Source organism: Colossoma macropomum, unplaced genomic scaffold, assembly GCF_904425465.1.
Source record: "Colossoma macropomum unplaced genomic scaffold, Colossoma_macropomum, whole genome shotgun sequence".
In the NCBI taxonomy this organism is placed as follows: Eukaryota; Metazoa; Chordata; class Actinopteri; order Characiformes; family Serrasalmidae; genus Colossoma; species Colossoma macropomum.
The window spans coordinates 21395361-21419778 of NW_023494798.1; the positions used below are offsets into that span (position 1 = coordinate 21395361).

Consider the following 24418-nt stretch of genomic DNA (forward strand, 5'->3'; position numbering starts at 1 on the left):
AGACTGTCCGGGCGCTGCACTTCCGAACTTCCAAGTTCCGCTCTTTGCGTTCCGTCAACGTTACGTTATAAATTAAATTTTTAGAAAATTGATTTTTGATTCATGATTTTTTTTTGATTCATGATTTTTGGTCCATGTGAGTTTTGGAGTAAGAGTCTAACAACCTGAAAAATGCTTGCAGTTCATTAAAATCATTACAGATTTCATGAATGTCAGTAATAACAATAAAAATATTAATGTTAACCTGTTAAAATCCCAGGCTTATTACATACTAAGGCTTATTATTCAGTAACTACAAGGACATCAATGCAAAGTAGTTGAGCTATTTTTGGGTTCTTAAAGTGTGTAATAAAACTCTGGGTCTGCTGATGGGCCCTGGACATTTGAGGGGTTAATAGTTACACACGCAGGAATCCTTGTACTGAAACAGTAGATCATTAGGTTGAAATTCTTTTGCACAATTTACAGACTTGGATTTTAATAGGTTATTATCCATTGGTCATATAGTTGAGTAGTACAAATACACACATTCTTGCATGCATTTACACATGCAAGAGTATTTATTCCATGACCATGTGGATTTTTTTCATGGTTTGCAACAAATGGTAACAAATTGCGAGTCTGCTGAATGGTTTCCTTTCACTGGCTTTCACTGTACCTGCATGAATTAATGTGATTGTTGCCACACAGCTTGGTTCTTGGGTCTTTAATTGCTCTCAAATCAAACACTGAGTACTTTGTACGTCATTACGGATGCTCAAATCTGCACTCGTTTCTATGCAACTTATGGGCAAATATGGACCACTATGATTTAAGACAATTATCTGCGCATGCTGACGTAGTAAATATACATGTACCTAATTTCATGTATTGCTGTTTATGCTTCAGCCACAAGAACATGATCTAGTTTATGTTAGTGATGTAATTCTGCTGTTTTATGCCTAAGTGAACATTGTCTTCTTTTGCTCACTGGTTTCTTAAAGAGAAAACATAAACAGGCCAAGCATTTTAGGAGAGACGTAGTAAATCTCTGTCATCCTGAAGGCCAGTAAAGACGAGAGGAGAGGCAGACATATGTAAGGCAGTTGATTGAGATGCTGCATACTGCGATAAAATTGAACCAGCTGGTTGCAGATCAAACCGGTTATGGCCGGTCTGACATAGTCTGGGCAAGCACAAATATCACTTATTCATACATACATCTAAGCCTGGGGAATATTTATCTCTGTTTATCTCTATAGCCGTGAGGAGGTGACAGGTGCTGAAAGTCAAAAAGATGTGAAGGAATAAGATTCTCAGGACTACTGGTTGCCCAAAAACAGTGACCTACGCCTCACTAACTCACAGACTCTCTACTCTAACAACATCCACTTTTACATTCACAGTAAAACCACCAGAGACTGTGGTTCTCCAATAGAAACGCTACATGATTAACCCTTAGAAGTTGCAATCACCTGAAGTAAGGATTGTAAACTTTTGATCAGTTTCGCATGTGTTTTCAAGTGAGAGGGTATTTTATGATTTAATTTTATGAAAAGTTTGTTATTTGTAAGTTACAGAAAGAACTTTTTTGCCGTGTTTTTTCATTTCTTAACATTGAAACAAATGCAAAAATGTCAGAAGGGCATGAGCTCTCAGTACAGAAGATAAACTGAATGTAAATGTAATTATACAGAAAGTTATGCAGTGAACTACACGATTACCTTTGAATGGTAGGCCTATAGCAATACAAAAGCATTAACCCTGAACCTTAAGGTCAATTGTTTAAGCCTCTTATGACAGCTTTTGTATGACCACGTCTAATTATTTTTATTCAGTAACTACTTGGAAAACAATGTGTGTTATTTTTCATACACAAGAGTGAGGTCTGTGAATGTTAAGGGGCTAAAATCAAACTAGGGAAAAGAGAAAATAGAAGTCTGTTAAACCAGTCCTGAAGCTTAATGGAAATTATAAATGTCTCTTACAAATGCATGATGGTGAGGATAAGTTTGTATTCGTGGCTCCATCGTCTCTGACATTCTTCTCTATGATGCCGTCATCCATCATGAAGGAAGTAGCATGAACCAAATTAACCTAAAATCATCCAGATGGTGCTGAAATGGGCTCCCAAACAATGCTTCTATCTACAGGGGGCTATAACCTCTTACAAAAACATTCCTCTGGTAAATGTTAAAATCCAATCAAATATGGAATGTAAACTGAGCAGCCCTGGCCCAGTCAGAAACCATCTGTAGTTCCAACTGTCATCCTGCTGACCATCTTTTTAAAGTGTGTAGTACTTGCAAGTTCTATATTGTGGAAAAAATAGAGAAATTTATACTTAAGTGAAAGTCAGAATACTTTGTAAGAATCCAGTTAAAAGCAGAACTATGGAAGCATTTACATTTAAACACACTCAAGTATATAAAAGTAAAATTGTTTTAACAAATAAGCTTTGTAGCACTTTGCTACATAACACTGCCATAAGCATGTTTGATGTCATGACCGCTAACTAGCGCACATTTAGCAAAAATTAGCATGTGAAATAAGCTATCATGATATCAAACATTATGACATCGGTCATGACAATTACCAGTAACAGTAACATGGCACTGTTATATTAACAAACAATCTGTTATAACAGCTTTTGACATCTGCCATGGCATATTTGTCGTTGTATTATTGATATGTAGCGGGGTTCAAATAAGCTGTAACACAGTTTTCTTTGTTTGGTGTGCTGATCTACTGGTGGGTCTGAATAGTTAGAGTAGTTGTTGGCAGTTTCATTTAACAGTGATATTTATGGATGTTTTGAAGAACACAGTAAATTTAAGTACACTGGAACGCATATGATTGGCAAAAGAGAGAGGAAAAAATCTCACTTTTTTGAGATTTGTAACAAGTATTTTGGAGGGCAAAATGAAAATGTAATTTAATTTCAATGTATGGTTAAAGTACAAAACTTCCAAAAAAAAGTTGTGTAGTAACAAGGTTCTCAAGCATTTTCCATTCCTGAAATGCCATGTCATATGCATGTATATACTGTGCTTGGTGTGCTTTGTGATGTAATGTGTGATGCAGCAAGACAGTTCTATGTGCATAAATAATGGCAAAAATGAATCTGATTCTGATCAAGTGGACTGAAGTACCTCAATGTGTTCTGGTGGAAGAGTTGTGTGTGTGTGTGTGTGTGTGTGTGTGTGTGTGTGTGTGTGTGTGTGTGTGTGTGTGTGTGTGTCTGAGCCTGAGTCTGAGTCTGAAGGGCACGATTTGGCAAGACACCCAAAAAGAGAAGAAGCATAGAGCATGAAATGAACCTGTCTGATCCACCCTCAACTACAACAGTCTCCCTCTCCAAACTCTCACTCACCATCTGTCTGTCTGCTTCTCTCTCTCTCTCTCTCTCTCTCTCTCTCTCTCTCTCTCTCTCTCTCTCTTTCTCATCTCTCTCTTCTCTCTCATCTCTCTCTCTCACTCTCTCGCTTTCTCTCTCCATCACATTGAGGCGCTCTCTTGTTTTTGTCTTGTTTACTCAGTCTTTCTCTAACTGCATACCTCTTCTTGCTCACTTGCTCTCCTTTTTTTGCCTTTGAACTTCTCCAAAGCTGAGGTCCTTTAAAAATCAATTGGGCAGAAGGTGCTCTGTGTGACTGTGTTTTATGAGCTTCCACTTCTCTGTGTACTGCAGGAGTGACCAACTCAAGTCCTGAAGTGCCACTGTTTAGTGTTTTTGCTGCTCCTGCACACTTCAGCTCGTGAAGGGCTTTATGAGAAGCCTCATGGTGGCAGACATGATCTCGTAATAACATGTGGGGATAACTGTGAGAAATTTTGAGCTAAATCTGGGTGAGAACAATGACTTATTAGGGCGGGAAAATCTACGTGGAAAATTTCTAAACCAATCCAGCAGCTCGTGAAAGCAGATCAATGTCCAGTAAACAAGCCTGTTGTTAGCCTGTCTCTCCCAAAAAAACTCCAGTTGAACATGTCAAAGTATGGCATGGGAAAAGAACACATTACATGTGGTAAAAATAAACATGCCTTGCAAGGGAAAATAGTTCGGTTTGCTAAAGATAGTGTTTTGCTAGATAGCTTGTTTGGCTTGTATTATCACTGTATTCCAGATGTTAAAAGAGCAAGAGCAAGAGGAATTTAGACAGACAGACAGATACTGTATTAATCCCGAATGAAATTTAGCAGCCAGTAGCAGTCACACATCACAGTACAGTAATAATAATAATAAGGGTGAAACAATATAAAAGGAAGAATAAATATGAAAAAATCCTATCTACAGGCATATATACAAATAGAATTATACAAAAATCTGGAATAAGATCTATATTAGGGTGGATTTTAGAGGAGATGTACCCTTAAGTCCAGCACCAAAGGTTTTAACAGGTTCTCCCCAGATGTGTACTCCCATTACAAGATAGATAGTGTCTGGACCTGTAAGACTTCTTTATAATTAACTGAGTAGTTGCATCGAGTGTGTTAAATCAGGAAATGGGCAGATGTGATAGATCTCTTCCTTTTTCTTTTTCTTACCTCCCTCCACAGAAGCACGCCGCCTTTATTTATTCCAGTCATTTTCACAGAATTGCCCATTATATTTGTGTCTGTATGGGCTTTTATCCAGAAGGCCAAAGTTGCTCTGGATAATCCTGGTAGATTCAGCGTCTTGCCTTTATGGTCTTATAGAGGTGATCACAGTTCAGCTCATTTCTCAATGTTAACAGACTGTCTCCCCAGGAGGGTATATTAGAGGCTGTTTACACCTTGCGTGAATGTGCGTTTTCCGTAATTGGATCACTTTGGATTTCACTTGACCGCATGACAAGTTAGGTGTAAGCACACCCAGGATGCATTGTGATCAGATTACGAACGGATCACTCAAACCACATTCAGAGGTGGTCAGAGTCAGATCTCAACCAGATACAACACAGGTGTAAATAGAATGCTTTTCCTATATGCGCTTACAGTTACATAAGCAGAAGTGTGTCTGCTAAGTGCTGATTAGTTTAGTAGTTACTTGAGTGAAAGTATAGTTACTTCTGGTCAATTGTCACTCCAATACAAGTGAAGCCAAATTTTTGCTTGAGTTAAAGTGTTGGAGTACTTGATTTTAAAAATATTGAAGTATTCAAAAGTACATTGAATGTTTTTAATGTCAGTGCATTGTTGAATTGATGCAACAGTGCATTTACAAGACCTAATAACTGCAAAACAACCTATTGAATGCACTGGCTTGCTTCTAGAACCTGTAGAATTAAAAGCTTGTGGATTATGCTACAAAGCTTATTTATTAGTATGCATCAGCAGTGGATTTGCACAGGACCCACTGTTGTGTCCCAACTGCTTTCCAAGCTAGCTGGTTCCCATGTGTGTTCACATGTGGTCTGCCTCTGTCACCAGATTTGTCACACATTCACAAACATATTACTCTAGATTTTCAAGTTGCACCTGATATCTGCTGTGGTGAATATGACTGTATAAGTGAGTAGAGAGCACTACATCACAGCCACCTACGGAAAAAACGTGGGAACCAGAATCAGTTAGCTTGAGCACCAGTTGAGACATAACATTGGGCCCACTACAATGACTCGTAATCCATAAAAATCCATAAATAATCATAGCATAAAAACTGCAACTACTACAAGCTCAGGCAACTTCGTTTGAAATGGTTACTGGAATTAAATAAATGTTTACACACCTCAACATGCTTTCTCAGGTTAGAGGCAAATTTTTGAAGGTGTTGAAGTTTTTGCACTGTAAACAGACCAAACATTTAAACGATGCAGATCTTTCTTAATTTCAAAAATCTCAAACATGGACTTCAGATGTGGCCACGAGTGTTTTGGTGAGGAACCTTTACCTTTATTATCTTAATCTATTATCTTAAAAATAGTAGTAGCCATCATTACCGCTGCCAAGTTCAACTGTTCAAAAAATGTAGCATGTACTTTGAACTTGACTGAAAGATATAATGGAGTTTCCAAAAAAAATGATACTCAAGTAAAGTACAGATACTCAAAAAATCTTAAGTATTGTACTCAAGTGAATGTACTTCATTGCTGTCCACACCTGGAGAGGATAAACAAGGAAATGCAAGATGGAGGGTTTATGAAGCTGGAATTATCCCCAAACCACAAGCATCCAAGCCAAGTTTGCCAGGCCATGTCTTTTGTTGATTTTCTAAGCACACATGGGAAAACAAATTTAAATATTACTATTACCTTTTTTGCTTAATTTGTCTAATTGTGGAATTTAACATACTGGAAAAAATAACATTAAAAACAAAACATACTATTTGACCAGGAGTGCCCAAATGTTTGCCTGCGACTATGTGTTAATGTGCTTTATATGCAGGAAAGTAAAATCAGAAAACTACAAGTGGAAACTGGTCCAGACATGAAACACATGATATAAACAGCTTCAACGTGTAATTAATTTTAATTGAAAAAGTTCAAATAATTAGTAGAATTAATTTAGTGGAACTAAGCTTTGTTAGAGTTTGCGTTGCGTTCAGACACTTTACTAAAACATCTTTTTGCCATCTTGCATTTATTCTGTTTTTTTCTTGGAGAAATAGGCTTTTGTTCTGATGTTACATGTTGTTGTGTGGGACCCTAGAGGCATCTGTCAGGTTACGTGGTTTGATATTCACTCACTGTTTTCATTTCTTTTAGTCCTCTGCTTTATTCGCTCTAAGACATTGCAATACTATGTACAGTTCCCTTCAGCAATTCCCAGCAGTGATTTCTGTAGAATTGGGTTTGCACAGCTTATATAATGTACAACATTGCCTACAATTATGTGATACATACATATTTAATCAGTCAAATATTTGTTTGATTTGTTCATTTAACTAAGTAGAAGTTGAGATGTATTTACTAATACCTGCTCTCTATCAAACATCAATGGTAAGTGCAGTAGGCAGTTGATAGGAGGTCCAGTGTGCGGGTCTTGTGTCTGCAGCAGTGAGGCACTCTCAGGGATTAGCCTGGACGGCTCAGTAGTCCAGGTGTGCTCCGCCGCACACGGGAGAGAAACTAGGCCAGATGTTTGGGTCCTGACACTGGCCGTGCATAGGTTCTGGGTTCTGAAATAAATGTCGGTTTAAAAAATGCGCATACATTGGGCAGTTTATGCGCAAGGCGAAGTGTACAGTGGATACATGAATAATTCACTTTGTTTGACAGAGCGAAAGAGGAAGAGAGAAGTGAGAAAGACAGAGAGAGAGAGAGAGATTTGGATTCTACTCCATGCTCCAGCTATACTGTAGAACCATAGGGATTTCTTATGCAGCTGCCTAGCTGGGGGTGTGGCCTAGAAAGGCAAAACCTCACTCAGCCAAGCATCAAAGCTTCGCCAGACCATCTGTTTTACATACAGTACACAGCATCTTACAATATTATGCATGTATACACAGTGGACTCTGGTAGTTGCACGCAGATTCACTTTGTTGCAGATAAAAGACCTTTTTGTCACTTCTTGTCTTCCTGCTACAGGCTGATGTGTGCTGATATGCACTGATATGTGTTTGTGTGTGATGTGTATTTGTGTGTTTGCATACTGGCCAGCCCAACTGTAAGTGTATGATGTAAGGCATTGAAATATGTATCTCATACAGCTGCAGACATTTCAGGATTAAAAGAGCAAGCTTCCAGTGAAGTAACCTCTCACACCAGTCTTTCTTTCAGAGTCAGAGTGTACACCTTTAAAACATGGTTTTCCTGATAAGTCTGAGAGGTTTTATTATCTATCACATTAACTGAGATACTGCTTTGTCATAGAAAGAAATGCTTTAATTGTAACTAATGCATACAGCATTTCCACATAAATAAAACATATTACATCAACCATTTTTCCTGCAGTACACTGACTTTTGGCAATAATTATGCTAAGTGTTTATAGACATAGGCATATTTTAACTCTATACAGAACAATAGTGAAGACATCAACTTTGAAATGACACACACAGATGAGCCAAAACATTATGACCAGTCACAGAAGGAGCGAATAAAGCTTCAGGACATCTGCAACAGCAAGGTGATGAAGCGTGCTGGCAAATTACAGCTGACCCCTCTTATCCTGGACATCACCTCTTCCAGACACCTCCCTCTGGTAGAAGAATTAGGGCCACCAAAGTTGTAGCGCTCAGTAACCACGGTGGACACCTTGCACTTTAAACTTAAACTAAACCCAACAAAACCACTTACTGAATTACAGTAACTCCTCTGTAACAATACTTATTTGCACAACTGTACAAATGCTTATCTTTGCAAATATTCATATTCTGTAATATTCTATATATAAAAGTTTTTATAGTAAACGTCTACTCAGACCTGCATATTTATATAGATATAGATGTATAGATATATAGATATAGATATATAGATAGTCAACACTTGTTTAACTAATACACAGTTAAATGCTTGTTAACAATCTGTGTGCTTGTCTGGTCTGTTTGGTATGTTACATGTCACACGTGTGCACTCACCAAGACAAATTACTTGTATGTGTAACATACTTGGTGGAGAAGTGATTCTGATCCTGATTCTAATTCTGATTATCTTGTAACAACAGCGCAGGGTGTGAGATGTATTTGTCAGTAAGTGGTCAGTTGATTCTCATAGTCAGTGTGTTGGAAGCAGGAGAAGTGGCCAGGCATGAAGACCTGAGTGACTTTAACAAGGGCCAAATCGTGAAGGCCACAAGACTTGGTTGGCGCATCTCTGAAATGGCAAGGTTTGTGGGGTGTTCCTGGTCAGCAGTGGTGAGTACCTACTGAAAATGGTCTGAGGAGGGACAAACCATGATCCGGCAGCAGAGTGTTGGGCACCCAAGTCTCAGTGATGCGAGACAGCAACAAAGCCTGTCCCCTCTTTTAAGAACTGACAAAAGGGCTACGAGGCACAAGTTACAGAATTTTTTAATGACGGTTACATATCATGTTGTGTATGGGGCTGCTTAGCTGTAGACACGTCAGAGTGCCCTTGCTAATCTGTGTCCACAGTCTCTGCAATGGACACGTGAGCACCAGAACTGGACCTTAAAGCAACTGAAAAAATTTGCCTAGTCCAATATCACATGGGCGGCTAGGTATTTGTGCATCGTTTACCTGGGGAAGTAATGGCACCAGGACGCCACTGTGGGGGAAAAAGACAAGCTGTTGGAGTGAGTGTGATGCTCTGGACAGGGCTCTGCTGGAAAACCTTAGGTCCAGGCATTCATGTGGACATCAGTTTGACACGTGCCACCTACCTAAACATCATTACGGACTAAGTACACTCCTTGACACCAGTGGTATTCCCTGATGGCAGTGGAATCTTTCTGCAGCATAATGCACCCTGCCACATTGCATAAATTGTTCGAGAATGGTTTGAGGTACATGACGAAGAGTTCATGGTGTGGCCCCGGCGTCCAGACTCACCAGATCTCCGTCAGATCAAGCATCTGTGGGATGTACTGTCTACAGCGGCTCCACCTCACAACTTGCAACACTTAAAGGATCTGCTGCTAACATCTTAGTGCCAAATGCTACAGGGCACTTTCAGACGTCTTGTCTCCATGCCTTGGCACATTGGAACTGTTTTGGTGGCATGTGGAGGACCAACAGCAGATTAGGCAGGTGGTCATAATGTTTTGGTGCATTGGTGTATACAGTATTGTGCAGAAGTCATAGGCACCTAAGAAATTATTTAAAGGGCTGTGTAACTGGGCAGTAAGCATTTACGTGCTTACTGCACAATAATATTTAAATAAATACAAAAAGCATTAATATAAGTATATCGCTGCTGTCGGAAGAAAACCTAGTATCTGCATTTTGTAGTTTTTCAGTTTTTTACATAAATTGAAAATGCCTGTTGCCCTTTATATTGTGTGGAAAAATGTCTGGTTCCATTGACTTACGTTAGTAAAGATTTTTTCCTTTTCCTGTAAAGTTACCATTTTGGAGATACAAGGTTTTCTTCCGACAACAGCAATATATAAGTATGTATAAGTGAATAAATGCTTCATTATGTTGAATTAGGTGTGCTGGTGATGGAACTTTACTAAGCATGTAATGGCAGGGGGCATCAAGGAGATGTCAGGCCCAAACCCATGTTCTTTTATCTAGCTCATGCTTTTGCATATTGTGATTATGTTGCAAGAAACTAAGCCTACTATTAAACTTCTATCAATCCTATTATATAACACCAGCTACTCAAACTGTACTACTGCCAAAGCAGCTTAACTACCACACTGGTTTGTGTGGGTTATTTTGGTGAAGTTGCTAGTGTCACAGTGCCACTTATGTGCACAACAGTATAGCAATATTTACACTGATAAGGCATGACATTATGACCACCTTGTTGTTTCTATGCTCATTGTACATTTTATCAGCTCCACTTACTATATAGGTGCACTTTGTAGTTCTACAATTACAGACTGTAGTCCATCTGTTTCTCTGCATACTTTGTTAGCCCCCTTTTACCCTGTTCTTCAGTGGTCAGGACCCCCATGGACCCTCAGTGAGCAGGTTCTATTTGGGTGGTGGATCATTCTCAGCACTGCAGTAACACCGATGTGGTGTTGGTGGTGTGTTAGTGTGTGTTGCGCTGGTCTGAGTGGATCAGACACAGCAGTGCTGCTGGAGTTTTTAAACACCTCAGTGTCGCTGCTGGACTGAGAATAGTCCACAAACCAAACATATCCAGCCAACAGTGTCCTGTGACCACCGATGAAGGACTAGAGGATGACCAACACAAACTGTGCAGCAGCAGATGAGCTATCTTCTCTGACTTTACATCTACAAGGTGGACTGACAAGGTAGGAGTGTCTAATAGAGTGGACAGCAAGTAGACACAGTGTTTTAAAAACTCCAGCAGCACTGCTGTGTCTGATCCACTCAGACCAGCACAACACACACTAACACACCCCCAACACCACAGCAGTGTTACTGCAGTGCTGAGAATGATCCACCACCCAAATAGAACCTGCTCACTGAGGGTCCATGGGGGTCCTGACCACTGAAGAACAGGGTAAAAGGGGGCTAACAAAGTATGCAGAGAAACAGATGGACTACAGTCTGTAATTGCAGAACTACAAAGTGCACCTATATAGTAAGTGAAGCTGATGAAACGGACAATGAGCTTAGAAACAAGGAGGTGGTCATAATGTTATGCCTGATCGGTGTGTATTTTGGCTTCTTAAGAACCTCATCCAGGATCCAGTGACATTCAGAAGAAAAAATGTTTGTACTGCAAATCACGTCAGCTTTGGAAAAATTTTGGGTCCCACATTATATTGTGTCTCTAATAACTGTGTAGTTACGTGTGAACAACATATGCAACAACAATGTAACTACTAATGAATTAGTCACTGTCACAGATGGATTACAGCACTACAGCTTATGTACTTACACATGTGTATCAACTTCAGTTTTGCCTCATGTAATTACAAAAGTGTAATAACATTTGTAATCAGACTGGAACAGCAGTTTTTCAGCAGTAAAAGGACATATGTCATACCTTACATTAAGACATTACATACACTGTATCTGCCAGCTTTCCTAACATTTGCTAGCATTTTTGTTGCTAGTGCTGTGACATTGTAACCAGTTTCAGCTTTAAACCATTCTGAATGTATATGTAACAGTGCAGCGGATGTCCCCTTATCTTAAAATGTAACTTTTATGACATTAATTATTGTGTTGTATTACCCCAAAGCAATGTCTATATTACTACTCCTTTATTACACAGTACTTACCTAACAACTACTCAGGAACTGTCCACTCATAACACTGCACTACAGCAAAGTTCCTGTGTAGAAGATACACTTGTGTAATTACATAGGCTGTACTTCTGTAATCCATCTGTAACTTTGACAAAACATTAGCGTTGTTGCATATGTTATTCATGTGTAATTACATAGTTATTAGAGACAGTATAGAGTGGGGCTGAATTCTGTTTACTGCAGGGTGCAATAGCAGTGATTACATTTAATTTTCTATAGAGGAAACCAGCTGAGACCCTGACTTCCGAATATGAGGATGGTGCTGACTATGGAATGACGTCACAGTTTTGGAGGTCGATATAAATTGGATATAACCTGCTTTTTCCCTCAGTATCACCAAGCGTTCATCTGTCTACCAGACGTTTCTCCCTATACTGCTTTGATTAACTTCCAACCCATATTTTCTATTCCTTGTACTGTAATTTAAATGAAGGTCCTGACCCAGTCATTGATGGTTGTATTGGATGTGTCACAGTGCTGTGAAAATCCTTCAGGCCTTCATTAGTAGTCCACCTATGCCACCTTTGCAGTGTGGTTCTTAAAATTATAGTTAGTTATCCTTTAAACTTTACATACAATGTGAAATGCCATTTTACTGCTATGAATGTTGATCTTCTGTCTTTACAGTGCAGTGCAGTGAACAGATGGTGGAGGTGAGCCTGTATCAGCAGATGTGTTGGGTTAGGTGCCATCAATCTACTTCACTTTTCTGCCTCAGTCTCAGTCTGGTATGTGAATAGTAAATGCTTGGACACAGGCCGGCATATATGAAACCTCTTTAATGTGCATGTTTGTGTGTCTCTATGTGGACTTCCTTGGCACATGAGAAAGTCAAGTGGACTTTTAAGCAGACTTGGCTTCTGTGGTTGGTGTTGCATTTGAGAAAATTCTTGTACAGTTTCTTTCAAAGTCTCTCCTTCTGAGGCATTCTTTAAAGAGTGTTTGAAATAATGAGACTGGATTTCAACTGATATTAATGTCTCAGCTCGATAATGTCTCTGTGGGACTCACTGTCCACAAAGATATTCCCAGCTGAATGAGATGGTAGTGTTATGTTCCTCTGTTCTGTAAGAAGCTTAGAAGCTTTCTTCAAATTAGTTTTATTCTATTTCCCTCTATACTTACATAAAGTTACTGATTTAGGCCATTTTTCAAAACAGCAGGCTCCGTTATGTCACTGATGTGTTTGAGGCACATTACACTATAATTTTCAAGCTATTGCTTACCTTTTTTGTTTTTTTTTTGTTTTTTTTTTAGTGAATATACAGAGTCTCTGGAGAAGCCTACTTGCTATGCCCCATGAAAATACAATGTGCAAGAAAGTGACCTTCCTTTTCCATGAGGAAACTGAATGACAAATGATATGTACTTTATGACAATTACTGAACAAAAAGTATTTAAAAAAGCATATTGACAGTTTTATTTAGTGCTAACTGTGGCCTTTTTGAAGGTAAAATACAGGTGTCACTTTTGTCACTTCCTAAGGTAACAGTTTCAGTCTCATCCCAAAACTTATTTTGCAGTGACCATCACGAATGTTGTTGGCAAATGTTAGCTAGGTGGCCACCTAGTTTTAAGCATATTTTAGACCAGCAGCTGGGTGCAGTATGTTCCTGGGTAATCAGTCAGGTCTTTCATAATGTCCATGCAGAGCTGTGATCAAGCATGCACAAAGTGCATATTTAATGCATTTAGATTTTTGCCATTGTAAGAGAAGTACAAAATACACATCAACAATGTAGTTCATTCATGACTGTTGTAAAAAGAAAGGTGAAAGCATTCTACTTTATTGGCAGTGCTGTGCCACTTCTGGTACAGATAAAACAAACTTGTTTTGCATAATTTGAAGCTCATGGAAAATTGAAACACGTCATTGGCAAGCGCAAAATAATCACTCTCCGCAAGACTGGGCAGTGCTTTTAATGTGGCGCTTGTTTGAAGGGAATACTAAAATATTGTTGCTGTCTGAATTTCAGAAATGGTAAATTTACAGAAGTTCGTTTTTTTAAAGAAAATGTTTTTAACTTTAATGCATGTTAATGAAGGATTTTATTCTAAGTAATTTTGGAGCATTGTTCATATAGTTTAAAGGGCAACTGCTGTTTTTAAATTCAGTAAAGAAATAAAAACGGACAATATGGAGTTATGAGGCGTTGATATGACAGTGATGATGTATTGGGATGGTCTTGTTTCACTTTCAAGGTTTCTTTCTCTTGCTCTTAGGGAGTGTTTTTTCCTTGGCTTGCTCAATGGTGACAATGGCGAGGAAGAAAATGGCTTGTGGCCCCAGTTTTTCTGTAAACCTGCTTTGTGACAACTCCTGTTGTAAAAAGCGCTATGTAAATGAACTTGGAATTGACTACTGCATACTGGTCTAATGGCAGAGATAATGCTGGATGAAACAGCAGAGTGACCTGTTTCCCTGATTTTTACACACCCACACAGACATGAGATGGGTTAGAGGAAGTTCACAGGGATGACGAACTCAGCAGGAGAAATACTCAAAGAGAATTTGAAAGACTTACAAATTTCCATTTTAAGCTTAATTAAGAGTGCATTTCAAGCTTAAATCAGAAATCATCTAGAATAAAATTTAGAATTTAAAAATAGATAAGTAAATGAAGCCAGCAGATGAAGCCAGCTCTCTCTCTCTCTCTCTCTCTCTCTCTCTCTCTCTCTCTCTCTCTCTCTCTCTCTGTCTGTCTCTCTGTCTCTCTGTCTCTACTGGTTAAACGATTGTATCAACTGCAGTTTAAAATGTTTTGTCTTTGTGTCTGTTGACCGTCTCTGATTGCTGCTCTATAGAGAAACAGGCTGTGAGTGGATTTGTGTGAATTACACTGAAATGACAGCTTAGAAAATCATCATATGCGTATGTGATGGAGCGAAACAGAAAGAGAAAGAGAGAGCTAGAGTGGAAGCTCAGTGATAAAGAGACAGAAAGGGAGGGGAAAAAAGTGTGTGAGAGAGGGAAGAAGACAGAGAGAGATCACCATTACAATGATAGGACACAGATAGAGAGATCCATTTCAGGAAAAGAAAGTGAATTAGGGCGAGAGAGAGAGAGAGGTAATGAAAGTGAGAGTCTGCTGCACTGGCTGCTCTCAGTGCTGGAGCGAGTTTGATGGAGTGAGTGAGTGGAGTGATGGAGAGATGGGGGTTGGATGGGGAAACTGATTTTGCCCAGCAGAGAGAAGCACAAGGGCACACGGAGAGAGCCTGCAGGGTATTCCTATTGATCCAGGCTGGAGAGAGGGATATGACAGTGTCATCACATCAGTGGGAGGGGACACCCCCTCTGTAGAGCGGCAGCTGCAGTGGTCCACTCAGACACACATGCATTGTCATCATTGTCAAAAGACGTGTATTTCTGAAATAGTAGCTTAATAGGAGAAGAAAAAATATGCTTAAATTTTAATGTGTAGTTCAGAAGTCAGAGACCACCCTTTGTTTGTTTCATTTCCAGTCAAAATGACCATTGTTATTCATTTTTAATTTCTGAGGAGATATAACACAATCCACTTGCAAAAGGAAGAGGAAGGTCAAGGTTTCCAAGGGGTTTCCAAAACTGGAGTACATGAAAATGAAAAAAAAAAAGTTGGACTCTTAACAACCATGCAGGTCCTGGTAGACCACTGAGACTTTGAGTGGTCCACACAAGGTTGTTTGCTATCCGGTGTCTACCAGAGGAGGATGGGTTCCCCTTTTGAGTCTTGGTTCCTCTCAAGGTTTCTGTCTCTTGCTCCTAGGGAGTTTTTCCTTGCCACTTTCGCCACTGGCACTGTTCGCTTGCTCATGGGAGCTCGGACCTGGATTTTTCTGTAAGGCTGCTTTGTGACAACACCTGTTGTAAAAAGCACTATATAAATAAACTTTGACTTCACTCTTGCGACAGATCTGACATTATCTGGAAGAAGCTGTTACAGTCCATCCTTCCACTGTGAGAAGACAACTCAACACTGAGTCTGAAAGGATGTGTATCTGACAAGATGCCGTAACTAAGAAAACAAAATAGACAAAAATAAGAATATCTGCCAATAAATCAAAGAAGCTGCTGGTGTTCTCAGAACAAAGGATGGACTACCCGAGTCCAGACCTCAATATCGCTGAATGTGTTTGGGATTACTTGGATCTTGAGAATCAGAAAATGCGACCAACGTCTAAGACTGAACTTTGGAGGTGTGGGGGAAAAAAAATTGTAGCTTCTCTCAGAAAGAATAGAAGCTATAATAAAAGCTAAGCATGGAAAGATTACATACTGAAACAGTTGATAGTGATTGTATATTTCCTCAGTCTATTTTTGAAAAAATAAAGCAAGAAAATTGTAAAGCTGTAAAAAACTGAAAGCAAGCCTCCCAAAAAATAATGGAAGCTGTAATGAAGGTGAATTGTTATTGTTTTTAGTTGTTGAGGCTGTTCAATTTTCAGTTAACCCCTTAAAATCTCAGGCTTATTACATACTAAAGATTAGTATTTAGTAACTACAAGCACTTCAGTGAGAACTGATTGTAATAATAAAATATAATAAAATAACTAGTGAAATAGATAATAAACATTTGGTCCTGTCTGTTAAGGGGTTAAATGTGTTGTCAACCATTCTGTTGGTCCATTATGAAGTTCACACAAAATAAAGGGCAGCTTGCTTTCAAATGGTATAAAAACTAAAAAAAAATTGGAAATGTTGTATAACTGTATCACCTATGCTCCCCTCTGGTGATAGTGAGGGTCTCTCATTTACTGTCTTTCATGAAAACTACTGTCAGTGATCAAGACAGTCAGTGGGAAAGGCTTATGCTGTGCATGCATCCACTCTCAAATGACTGTGCTTTTTCTTCAGGAGTAATAAAACTCATAACGTTGAAGTTTGTTATTTTTAGCGAAATCAGATTTATCTTTATACCCCAGTCGGGTGGCACATACCTCTGATTATTGTAAAAGAGCAGTAATGCTGCATCAGCATGTAATGATCTTTTTATCACGTACAAATATAATACAGAAATACAGGCAAGACTTGTGTTTTACTGCTATCCCACTTGGAAAGTTCTAGTTCTATAAAGTGTCTGTGTGAGAAATGTTTCTGAATTTGCTGCATTTGTTGCATTTCTCCTTTAGGGGAACTGGTTGGGTCGTGATTCTCGTCAAATGATGCAGCATAACATATGGTCAAGCCTGATAAAACACTGATTCTCTCTCTCTCTCTCTCTCTCTCTCTCTCTCTCTCTCTCTCTCTCTCTCTCTCTCTCTCTCTCTCTCTCTCACTAACACAAGTGCCTGCGGTACATTTCTAACCACATCAAATGTCTTGCAGGTGCTTAGAAAATGAACTGTGAAGATGACATTAGTATAAATCAATACCAATAGCTTTGCATTCTCCTCAGATTGAGGGTTTCTTATTTGTTTGCTTTTCCTCTCCGTGAAGGTTCTTGCTCATATTTGACTGTTATATACGTTGTATATTTTATCTTTGCAGTTAGGCTAAGTATTTGGACAAGCCAGAGATAAATCTGCAATATGGCATTTTGTACTGCATCACTGACTGAATTCATCTTGTCATGCTTTGTTATTGTTTCTCATTGTTTATAGCCTGCAGTTTTCTTTCAGTTGTTGAAATCCTTATCATGGCAGACATTTAACCTTTTTTTCTTCTTTCCTCTCTCTATCACTCCATTTCTCTCCTCTTCCTTTGTAATCCCCTCTTGTGCCCCCCCCCACCTTCTCCCTGTGCCTGTGTGTTTGCGTGTGTGTGTGAGTGCAGTGCTGCGAGTATGAGTGTGTGTGTGTGCGCGAGAGGGCGATGCAGTTGGAGCTCCACACACACAGAGCATGCCTGTGAGTGCGGGCGCGGGCAAACATGAGCCTCCCCAGCCCCGAGAGCAGCGTCCAGAGCAGCAGCGTGAGCGCCAGCCTGAGCCCCAGCAGCCTGAGTCTACCGCCCTCCTCCTCCCCCTCTCCCTCCCTCTCTCTCTCCCTCATCTCTCGCTCCCTCGCCTCATCCACTCTCGCCCCGCGCCGCCTCAGCCTCAGCCTGCGCCGCACCGCCTCTCCAGCACCGCCAGCCAGGGGGACAGCTCCCGCCGTTCCCACGGTGACGGTTGCCGAGCGCCGGCTGGCCCCATGGAGGAACCCCAGGGCAACACGCTGGTCGTCCGCATAGGCATCCCCGACCTGCAACAAACGGTGAGTTTTCTGTCATCTCTCCAAACTAACTCTCTCTCCCTTCTATCCCTCCCTCTCTCTCTCTCTCTCTCTCTCTCTCTCTCTCTCTCTCTCTCTCTCTCTCTCTCTCTCTCTCCCCTCTTCTAATCTGTCCTGTTCTTTTTCCTCGGCTGCGCACTTGCCGACATGCTTCATTAGTATGTCTCTTTCTTTTTTCTTTTGCTCTCCCTCGCTCTTTATTCTCTCTTTGTCTCTCTCTCTCTCTCTCTCTCTCTCTCTCTCTCTCTCTCTCGCTCTCTCTCTCATCTGATTAAATATACCGACCTTTCTTCATTAGCGTGACTGCGGCTGACTTTCAGTACTGAACACTTAAAAAAGAAAGAGAGAGAGACAGAGTGAGTGTCGGCCAACAGGACCCATATAGTTTTTTTTTTTTTCCTTTTTTTTTCCTCTCTTCCTCAGCTGTCAAACTTGACAGGTGTTGCTCTGTAGTGTACTGTGTCCCAAGGGCCTGTTCAAAAGACTCACACATATGGTTGTGATGGATAAGGTGCACAGAGAGAGAGAGACGGGGGGTGCTTGCTTGCCGAATCGCAGTTGCTCACCTGTTCTGTTGCTGCAGACAGGTCCTCTTGTCTATGTAGAATCTTAATTAATTGTCTTTCTAAGTACAGTTGCATGGTGTAGATCTGGTCTGCTGCTGTTTGATCCATTGGCAGTGGTGCTTATGCACACATGTGGAGCTTTTGCTGCAGGCTTAATTGGCAACTCTGTGTGTGTGTGTGTGTGTGTGTGTGTGTGTGTGTGTGTGAGCGCATGCGCATGTTTGATTTATGTGATATGAGGCTGAATCAGTTGTGGATGGCAATATTACTTATCTGAGGTCCATATCAAGTCACTATAATGACAAAAGTTGTCACTCACTTCTAGTTATAATTAGCGTGTTTGGTGGCTGGCGCTTTTAATGTTGTTGTGGAACTAACTGGATTGTTATCTTGTGTCTTGGCAAGTTTAATACAGACATTATTGGCATGTGTGGATTGGGTGTTGCTGCTTGCACTACGGAGTTTTGGCCGAGGCTTACTTCTAAAGGAGATAATGGTTGCTTACTGGCTTAGGCTTGGTCCATGTTGGTTGGTGTGCTGGAGGACGTATGCTGTAATCTTCTCTGATTGATCCACTTGCGTATTTGCTTCATTCTCTGTATTAGGCTGCCATGGAAAGCAGAGAGAAAGTGAGAAAACAAACAACAGAAACAGAGAACTCTAGCCTGTCTGAAACCCTCTTCTTATCTCCAATCTCCATCAATTCTCTCTTTCTTCTTTCTGTTAAAGCTGTATTGGTTTGCATATGGGTGCTGATGATCAGGGGAGTGCTAACACGAGCCCAAAGGACAAGAAAACCTTGACTTGTGTGTCCTTTAGGGAGGCCTATGCGTCTATGCTAATAGCGCTGGGTGAATAAGAGCAGAGCAAAGCCTGTAAATGTCACAGTTTCACAAGCAACTTTCAATTCCATACTGCTTTCAAATGTTAATGCACGCATGCTAAATCTGAACAGTCCCTCCATGCATTGTACCACACTCTCATAACCTGTATTCTGTTGTTTCCAATGATATTCTGGTTATACAGACCGGACTAACTTGTTTGAAGAAATTCCCTTTTTGCATAGTTCCAGAAGTTCTTAGTCCTTTATATGTGGTACCAAAGCAGGAATTCTTTGTAATTGGTTTGTTTTGCCCCAACTACGAAAAGTAAAGATATTAGCCGATTTTTGCACTGTGTTTGTTGTGTTAAAAACACTGGAGGACATATGCTGTAATCTTGTGCTACTTGTCTTAATTCCCTGCTGTTGCAAAACAGCATAGAAGAAGACTGTAATAAGAATGAGAGGTGAGGAGGCTCACTTTCTGTTCAGAAACTCTCACAGTGAACAAAGCTGTAGACCCTAGCGTTAAGCTGTGAGGTACCCCTATATTGGGCTTACAGACACAGCAGAGAGCTGAACTCCCACTGACAGGTAGATTTTGCAAACACTGTGGGGACTGGTATTGTCAATGAGTGAAGGCATTAACCTGTTTTGCACTGTGTTGGTTGTGTTAAGAACACTGGCTCTTAATTCACAGCTGCTGTTAAACAGTGTAAAAGAAAAGAGCAATAAGGATGAGATGCAAGAAGACTGTACAGAATCTCTGACTGTGAACAAAGCTATTGGCCCCAACATTGAACTCAGAGGCACTCCTACTTTGGGCTTACAGACACATCAGAGAGCAGAACCCCCCACTGACAGGCAGAGTTTGCGAACACTGTGGGGATTAGCATTATCCTACACGGTATAGCCACTCTGGTATAGCACTCTGGAAAACCTGTGTTCTGTTGTTTCCAGTGATATTTTGGTGATGCAGTGATATTCTCATAATACAGATCTGACTATAACTTTATGTAACCTTGTTTCTCGTAGTTCCAGAAATATCTAGGAAGTCCTTTATACATCTTACCAAAACAGGAACACTTTGTACTTGGGTTGTTTTGCCCAAACCATGAGGAAATGCATTAGCCCATTTTGCACTGTGTAGGCTGCGTTAAGAACACTGGCTCTTAATCCACAGCTGTTGCTAAATAGTGTAAAAGTAAAGAGCAATAAGTATGAGAGGCAAGAAGACTGTACAGAATCTCTCACTGTGAGCAAAGCTGTTGGCCCTAACATTGAGCTCTGAGGCACTCCTACTTTGGGTTCACAGACGCATCAGAGAGCAGAACCCCCACTGACAGGCAGGGTTTGCGAACACTGTGGGGAATACAGTTTTGAGTGAGTAATCCTGTGTTTTTAGGAGGCAGGTGGTTTTCTGCTGGTATAGTAAAAATTAATGAACTTATATATCTGACACTTCTGACTTTATCTGTCTGTCTGTGTGATTAGATTCCTATTACTGAACATCAGGGGGTCTGCATGGAAATCTGGCTACATGATAATGATGATGATAACTGTAATCAGTCTGAGATGCAATTATTACTTGCAGTTAAAAAAGTACACCAAACACATACAGTGCAGTCCATAAGTATTTGGGCAGTTTTTGTTGCTTTGGCTCTGCACTCCAGTATTTACATGGTATATTGTGTGCATATATAATAATAATGCGTGTATATATATATATATATAGGGCAGCACGGTGGCGCAGTGGGTAGCGCTGTTGCCTCACAGCGAGAATGGCCTGGGTTCGATTCCCGGCCGGGCGACCGGGGTCATTTCTGGGTGGAGTTTGCATGTTCTCCCCGTGTCTGTGTGGGTTTCCTCCCACAGTCCAAAGACATGCTGTCAGGCTGATTGGACATGCTAAATTGCCCCTAGGTGTGAGTGTGTGTGTGTGTATGTCTGTCTGCCCTGTGATGGATTGGCGACCTGTCCAGGGTGTATCCTGCCTTCTGCCCAGTGACAGCTGGGATAGGCTCCAGCACCCCACCGTGACCCAGAAGGATAAGTGGTTTAGATTATGTATGTATGTGTGTATATATATATATATATTGGTTGAACCATATCTTAGGAAAAACCTCCCTTATAACACATTTTATACAATTGAAATTAGTTTTAAGTAACATTAATATGTTCAGTGGTTGTTAACAAGTCCTTTGCAATTGATCCCTCCCTAAGTTTGCGACCTATAGTCCTAACCACATGCTAGATATCTTCTTTGGTGGCACTCTGCCAGGCACCAGTTTTTGCTTCCTGCTTGTTTCAGAGGTTCCTTGCTTTCAGTCTTGTCAATAATTGAAATATATGCTCAGTGGGGCTCTGGTAGGATGATTGATTTTGCCATTGAAGAACATTTTCACATGTTTTGCCCTAAAAAAATCTTCATAGTTGCTTCTGTAAGACAGCTTTTGTATGTTTCAGATCGTTGCCCTACTGCAAGGTGAAGTGCTGTCAACTTTGTTATGAGGCATTTGGTTGGATCTTAGCAGTTAAGACACTTCTGTACACTTCAGAATACATCCTCCTGCTGTTGCCGTTGGCAGTCACTTCATCAATAAACACAAGTGAGCCAATTCCACTGGCAGCCAGACATGTCACCATGCCACCATGCTTCACAGATGAGGTGGTTTGTTTTGGATCATGAGCAGTTCTTTTTCTCCATATTTTCTTCATTCCATTGTTGTGGTACATGTTAGTCTTCGTCCCATCTGTTCATAGATTCACCACTACAGGTTTTCTAGGCCATGCTGGCATATTCTTTTCTTTACGATTGTCTTTGATGCATCTATGCCTACATCCTGGATAGTGATCTTGATGTGCTCAGCAGTTTTACTTCATGCAGTTTACCTTTATGAATGAACATATTTTTTTTAGTTACGTTGATCTTTTATCAGCTCTTTTGTGCATGAACTAATGATGTAATGACACAGATGACCAAAAACAACCAGAGGCAAATGCTTAGATGTCGAAGTTTAAAAAGGACTGTGATCTCAGCACATTTCAGATAATATGGATATACATATCCTCAGGGGTGCAAATTTGGTCTGACTAGTGCGTCAGAAGGCTAAAGCCTACATAAAGTAATTCACACAACAGTTATTTCATATGCTTGCAATTACACTTATTGTATTGATATCTCATACTTTATATGTCAAAACACAAAAAAACTAATGTTAACAGGAATAATGTACATAGTCAGTATAGAGATTTAGTTTTATTGTCTATTGCGGTGGTGTTTTTTCATTGTGTCAATAAAACATGTAAGCTGCATTCCAAAGCCTAGGCTGCAGCCAAGGTAGGCTACATTTCTTGGCCGCTATGTCATAGAAGGCCGTTGCAAAGTAAAGGATCCTTCGTGTACAGCCTAGAAATGCAGCCTACGTTCTGACTGATTTCAAGGACGCATCAGATGTATCCTTCCAAGCCATCGGTTACCCACAGTTCTCTGCGCACAGATGACACGAAGGGAAAAAAAACAGCGCCATGAAAATGGTGGAAAACAGTTGTTCATGTACTGGAATACATCTTTGTTACCATATAAAGTGTAAAATCACTGATTAATTAAAGCATTTGTCCATATATCGTATATTGTCCCTATATCCCTCACCAGTTCCTTCACAAGTGTCGCGCCACTCTAGTGTTGTCACCACGCAGCCTCGTTAGGACTGTTCCATTTGTGTGACCCATAGACTAATAAGGAGGAGTCTTCATTATTGTAGGACAGTCATACCGAGGACCCGCACTACCTCGGCTGCAGCCTAGGCTTTGGGAGGCAGCAGTATGATCTTCATTTTGCTATATATATTTTAGAAAATTATCCCAATAATGATAAATATAGTGGGAAAATGATTCCAGGGACGGCTAGTGCTAGTTCTTTTTGTTATTACTGGCTAGAACTAAACAAAACCATCTATTCCGATTCTAATTAGAGTTTTAAACTGTAATTGACAGCTATATAATAAATGATATGACAGCTCTCTTGCCACTCAGCTATGTACGTACGAGATAATTCCGAGATAATTTTGTAGGACATGGGATGGCTGTCCCACGTCCTACAAAATTATCTAGGAATTATCTCGTATCTTGTGATTTCCAAAAGTGGAGGGGACATGTCCCCACGTACCCTCCTTAAATTTCCTTTCAGTTAAAGCTGGTGGTCTGCATTTTGTAGTCATTGTTTCATTTCATATCGGTGTGCTGGAGGACTAGCCGAAACAACACAAACTGTGTCAATGCCCAATTGATTACACCGAGTTGTATTCATAGTGCATGATGCCAAATTGTTCGTTACACTGGGTAATGTTCACAAACCCCTCAATGAGAACATCTGAGATTACTCCAGTTAATGTGCTCACAACAAAAATCCCAGTGATTTTTTTTTTTTTTTATAGCGAAGTCATGAGTGTGCACAATTAGAATGATTGTTTGTGATGCAGGAAGCATACTAAACATGCTATTTTCTTTTATAACTAGCTAATTGCAGAGCTCAAATTTCACAATCATGATTAATGTATGATTGCGCTGCCTCTCTCCATTCATGTAATTCTTTTATTGAAGTTCATCACAGAGACTGACAAAGATCAACTGTGTCTGTACTAATGTGAGGATAACATCATTAAAATGAGATGCTAAATTAGACTTTGTTTTGGGAAAGATGAGGAGCACAAAATGATCAGGAAATAGTATGTCAAGAAATCATTGAGCCATTGAAGTTTTGACAGAAGGTTACATTGACAGAAGGTGCATCTTCAGCTGGAGAGATTCCACCCACCTGAGTGACTGATGCAAGTAGTGTCTCAGAGCCCTTGTTGAAGTGAAATGAAGGCCCAGAAACAACATGAGGACACAGTGTTGACTCTGGTTTTAACACGCCCTCTCCAGCTTCACTTCACAACTCGGGAATGCATAGCACCTACATCACACAAGTGGCCACTCGCAGCACAAAGAGGGGACAAAGATAAGCGGCTTTTTCATTCAGAAGATTCTTGTCCTCGGCTAGCCTAGGTTAGCAAACTTTGTAAAAGAGATGTCA

General features: G+C 40.3%; 1 protein-coding gene across 1 annotated transcript in view; it reads left to right on the plus strand.

Moving 5' to 3' along the window:
- The window catches only part of shank3a (SH3 and multiple ankyrin repeat domains 3a), a 378305-nt gene that overhangs the window by 85288 nt on the left and 268599 nt on the right, over nucleotides 1-24418 (plus strand). The window contains exon 3 of the mRNA XM_036585771.1: nucleotides 17516-17937. Coding sequence (XP_036441664.1) covers nucleotides 17584-17937 — 354 coding nt within the window. The 5' untranslated portion in view covers nucleotides 17516-17583. The remainder of the gene's footprint in view (nucleotides 1-17515; nucleotides 17938-24418) is intronic.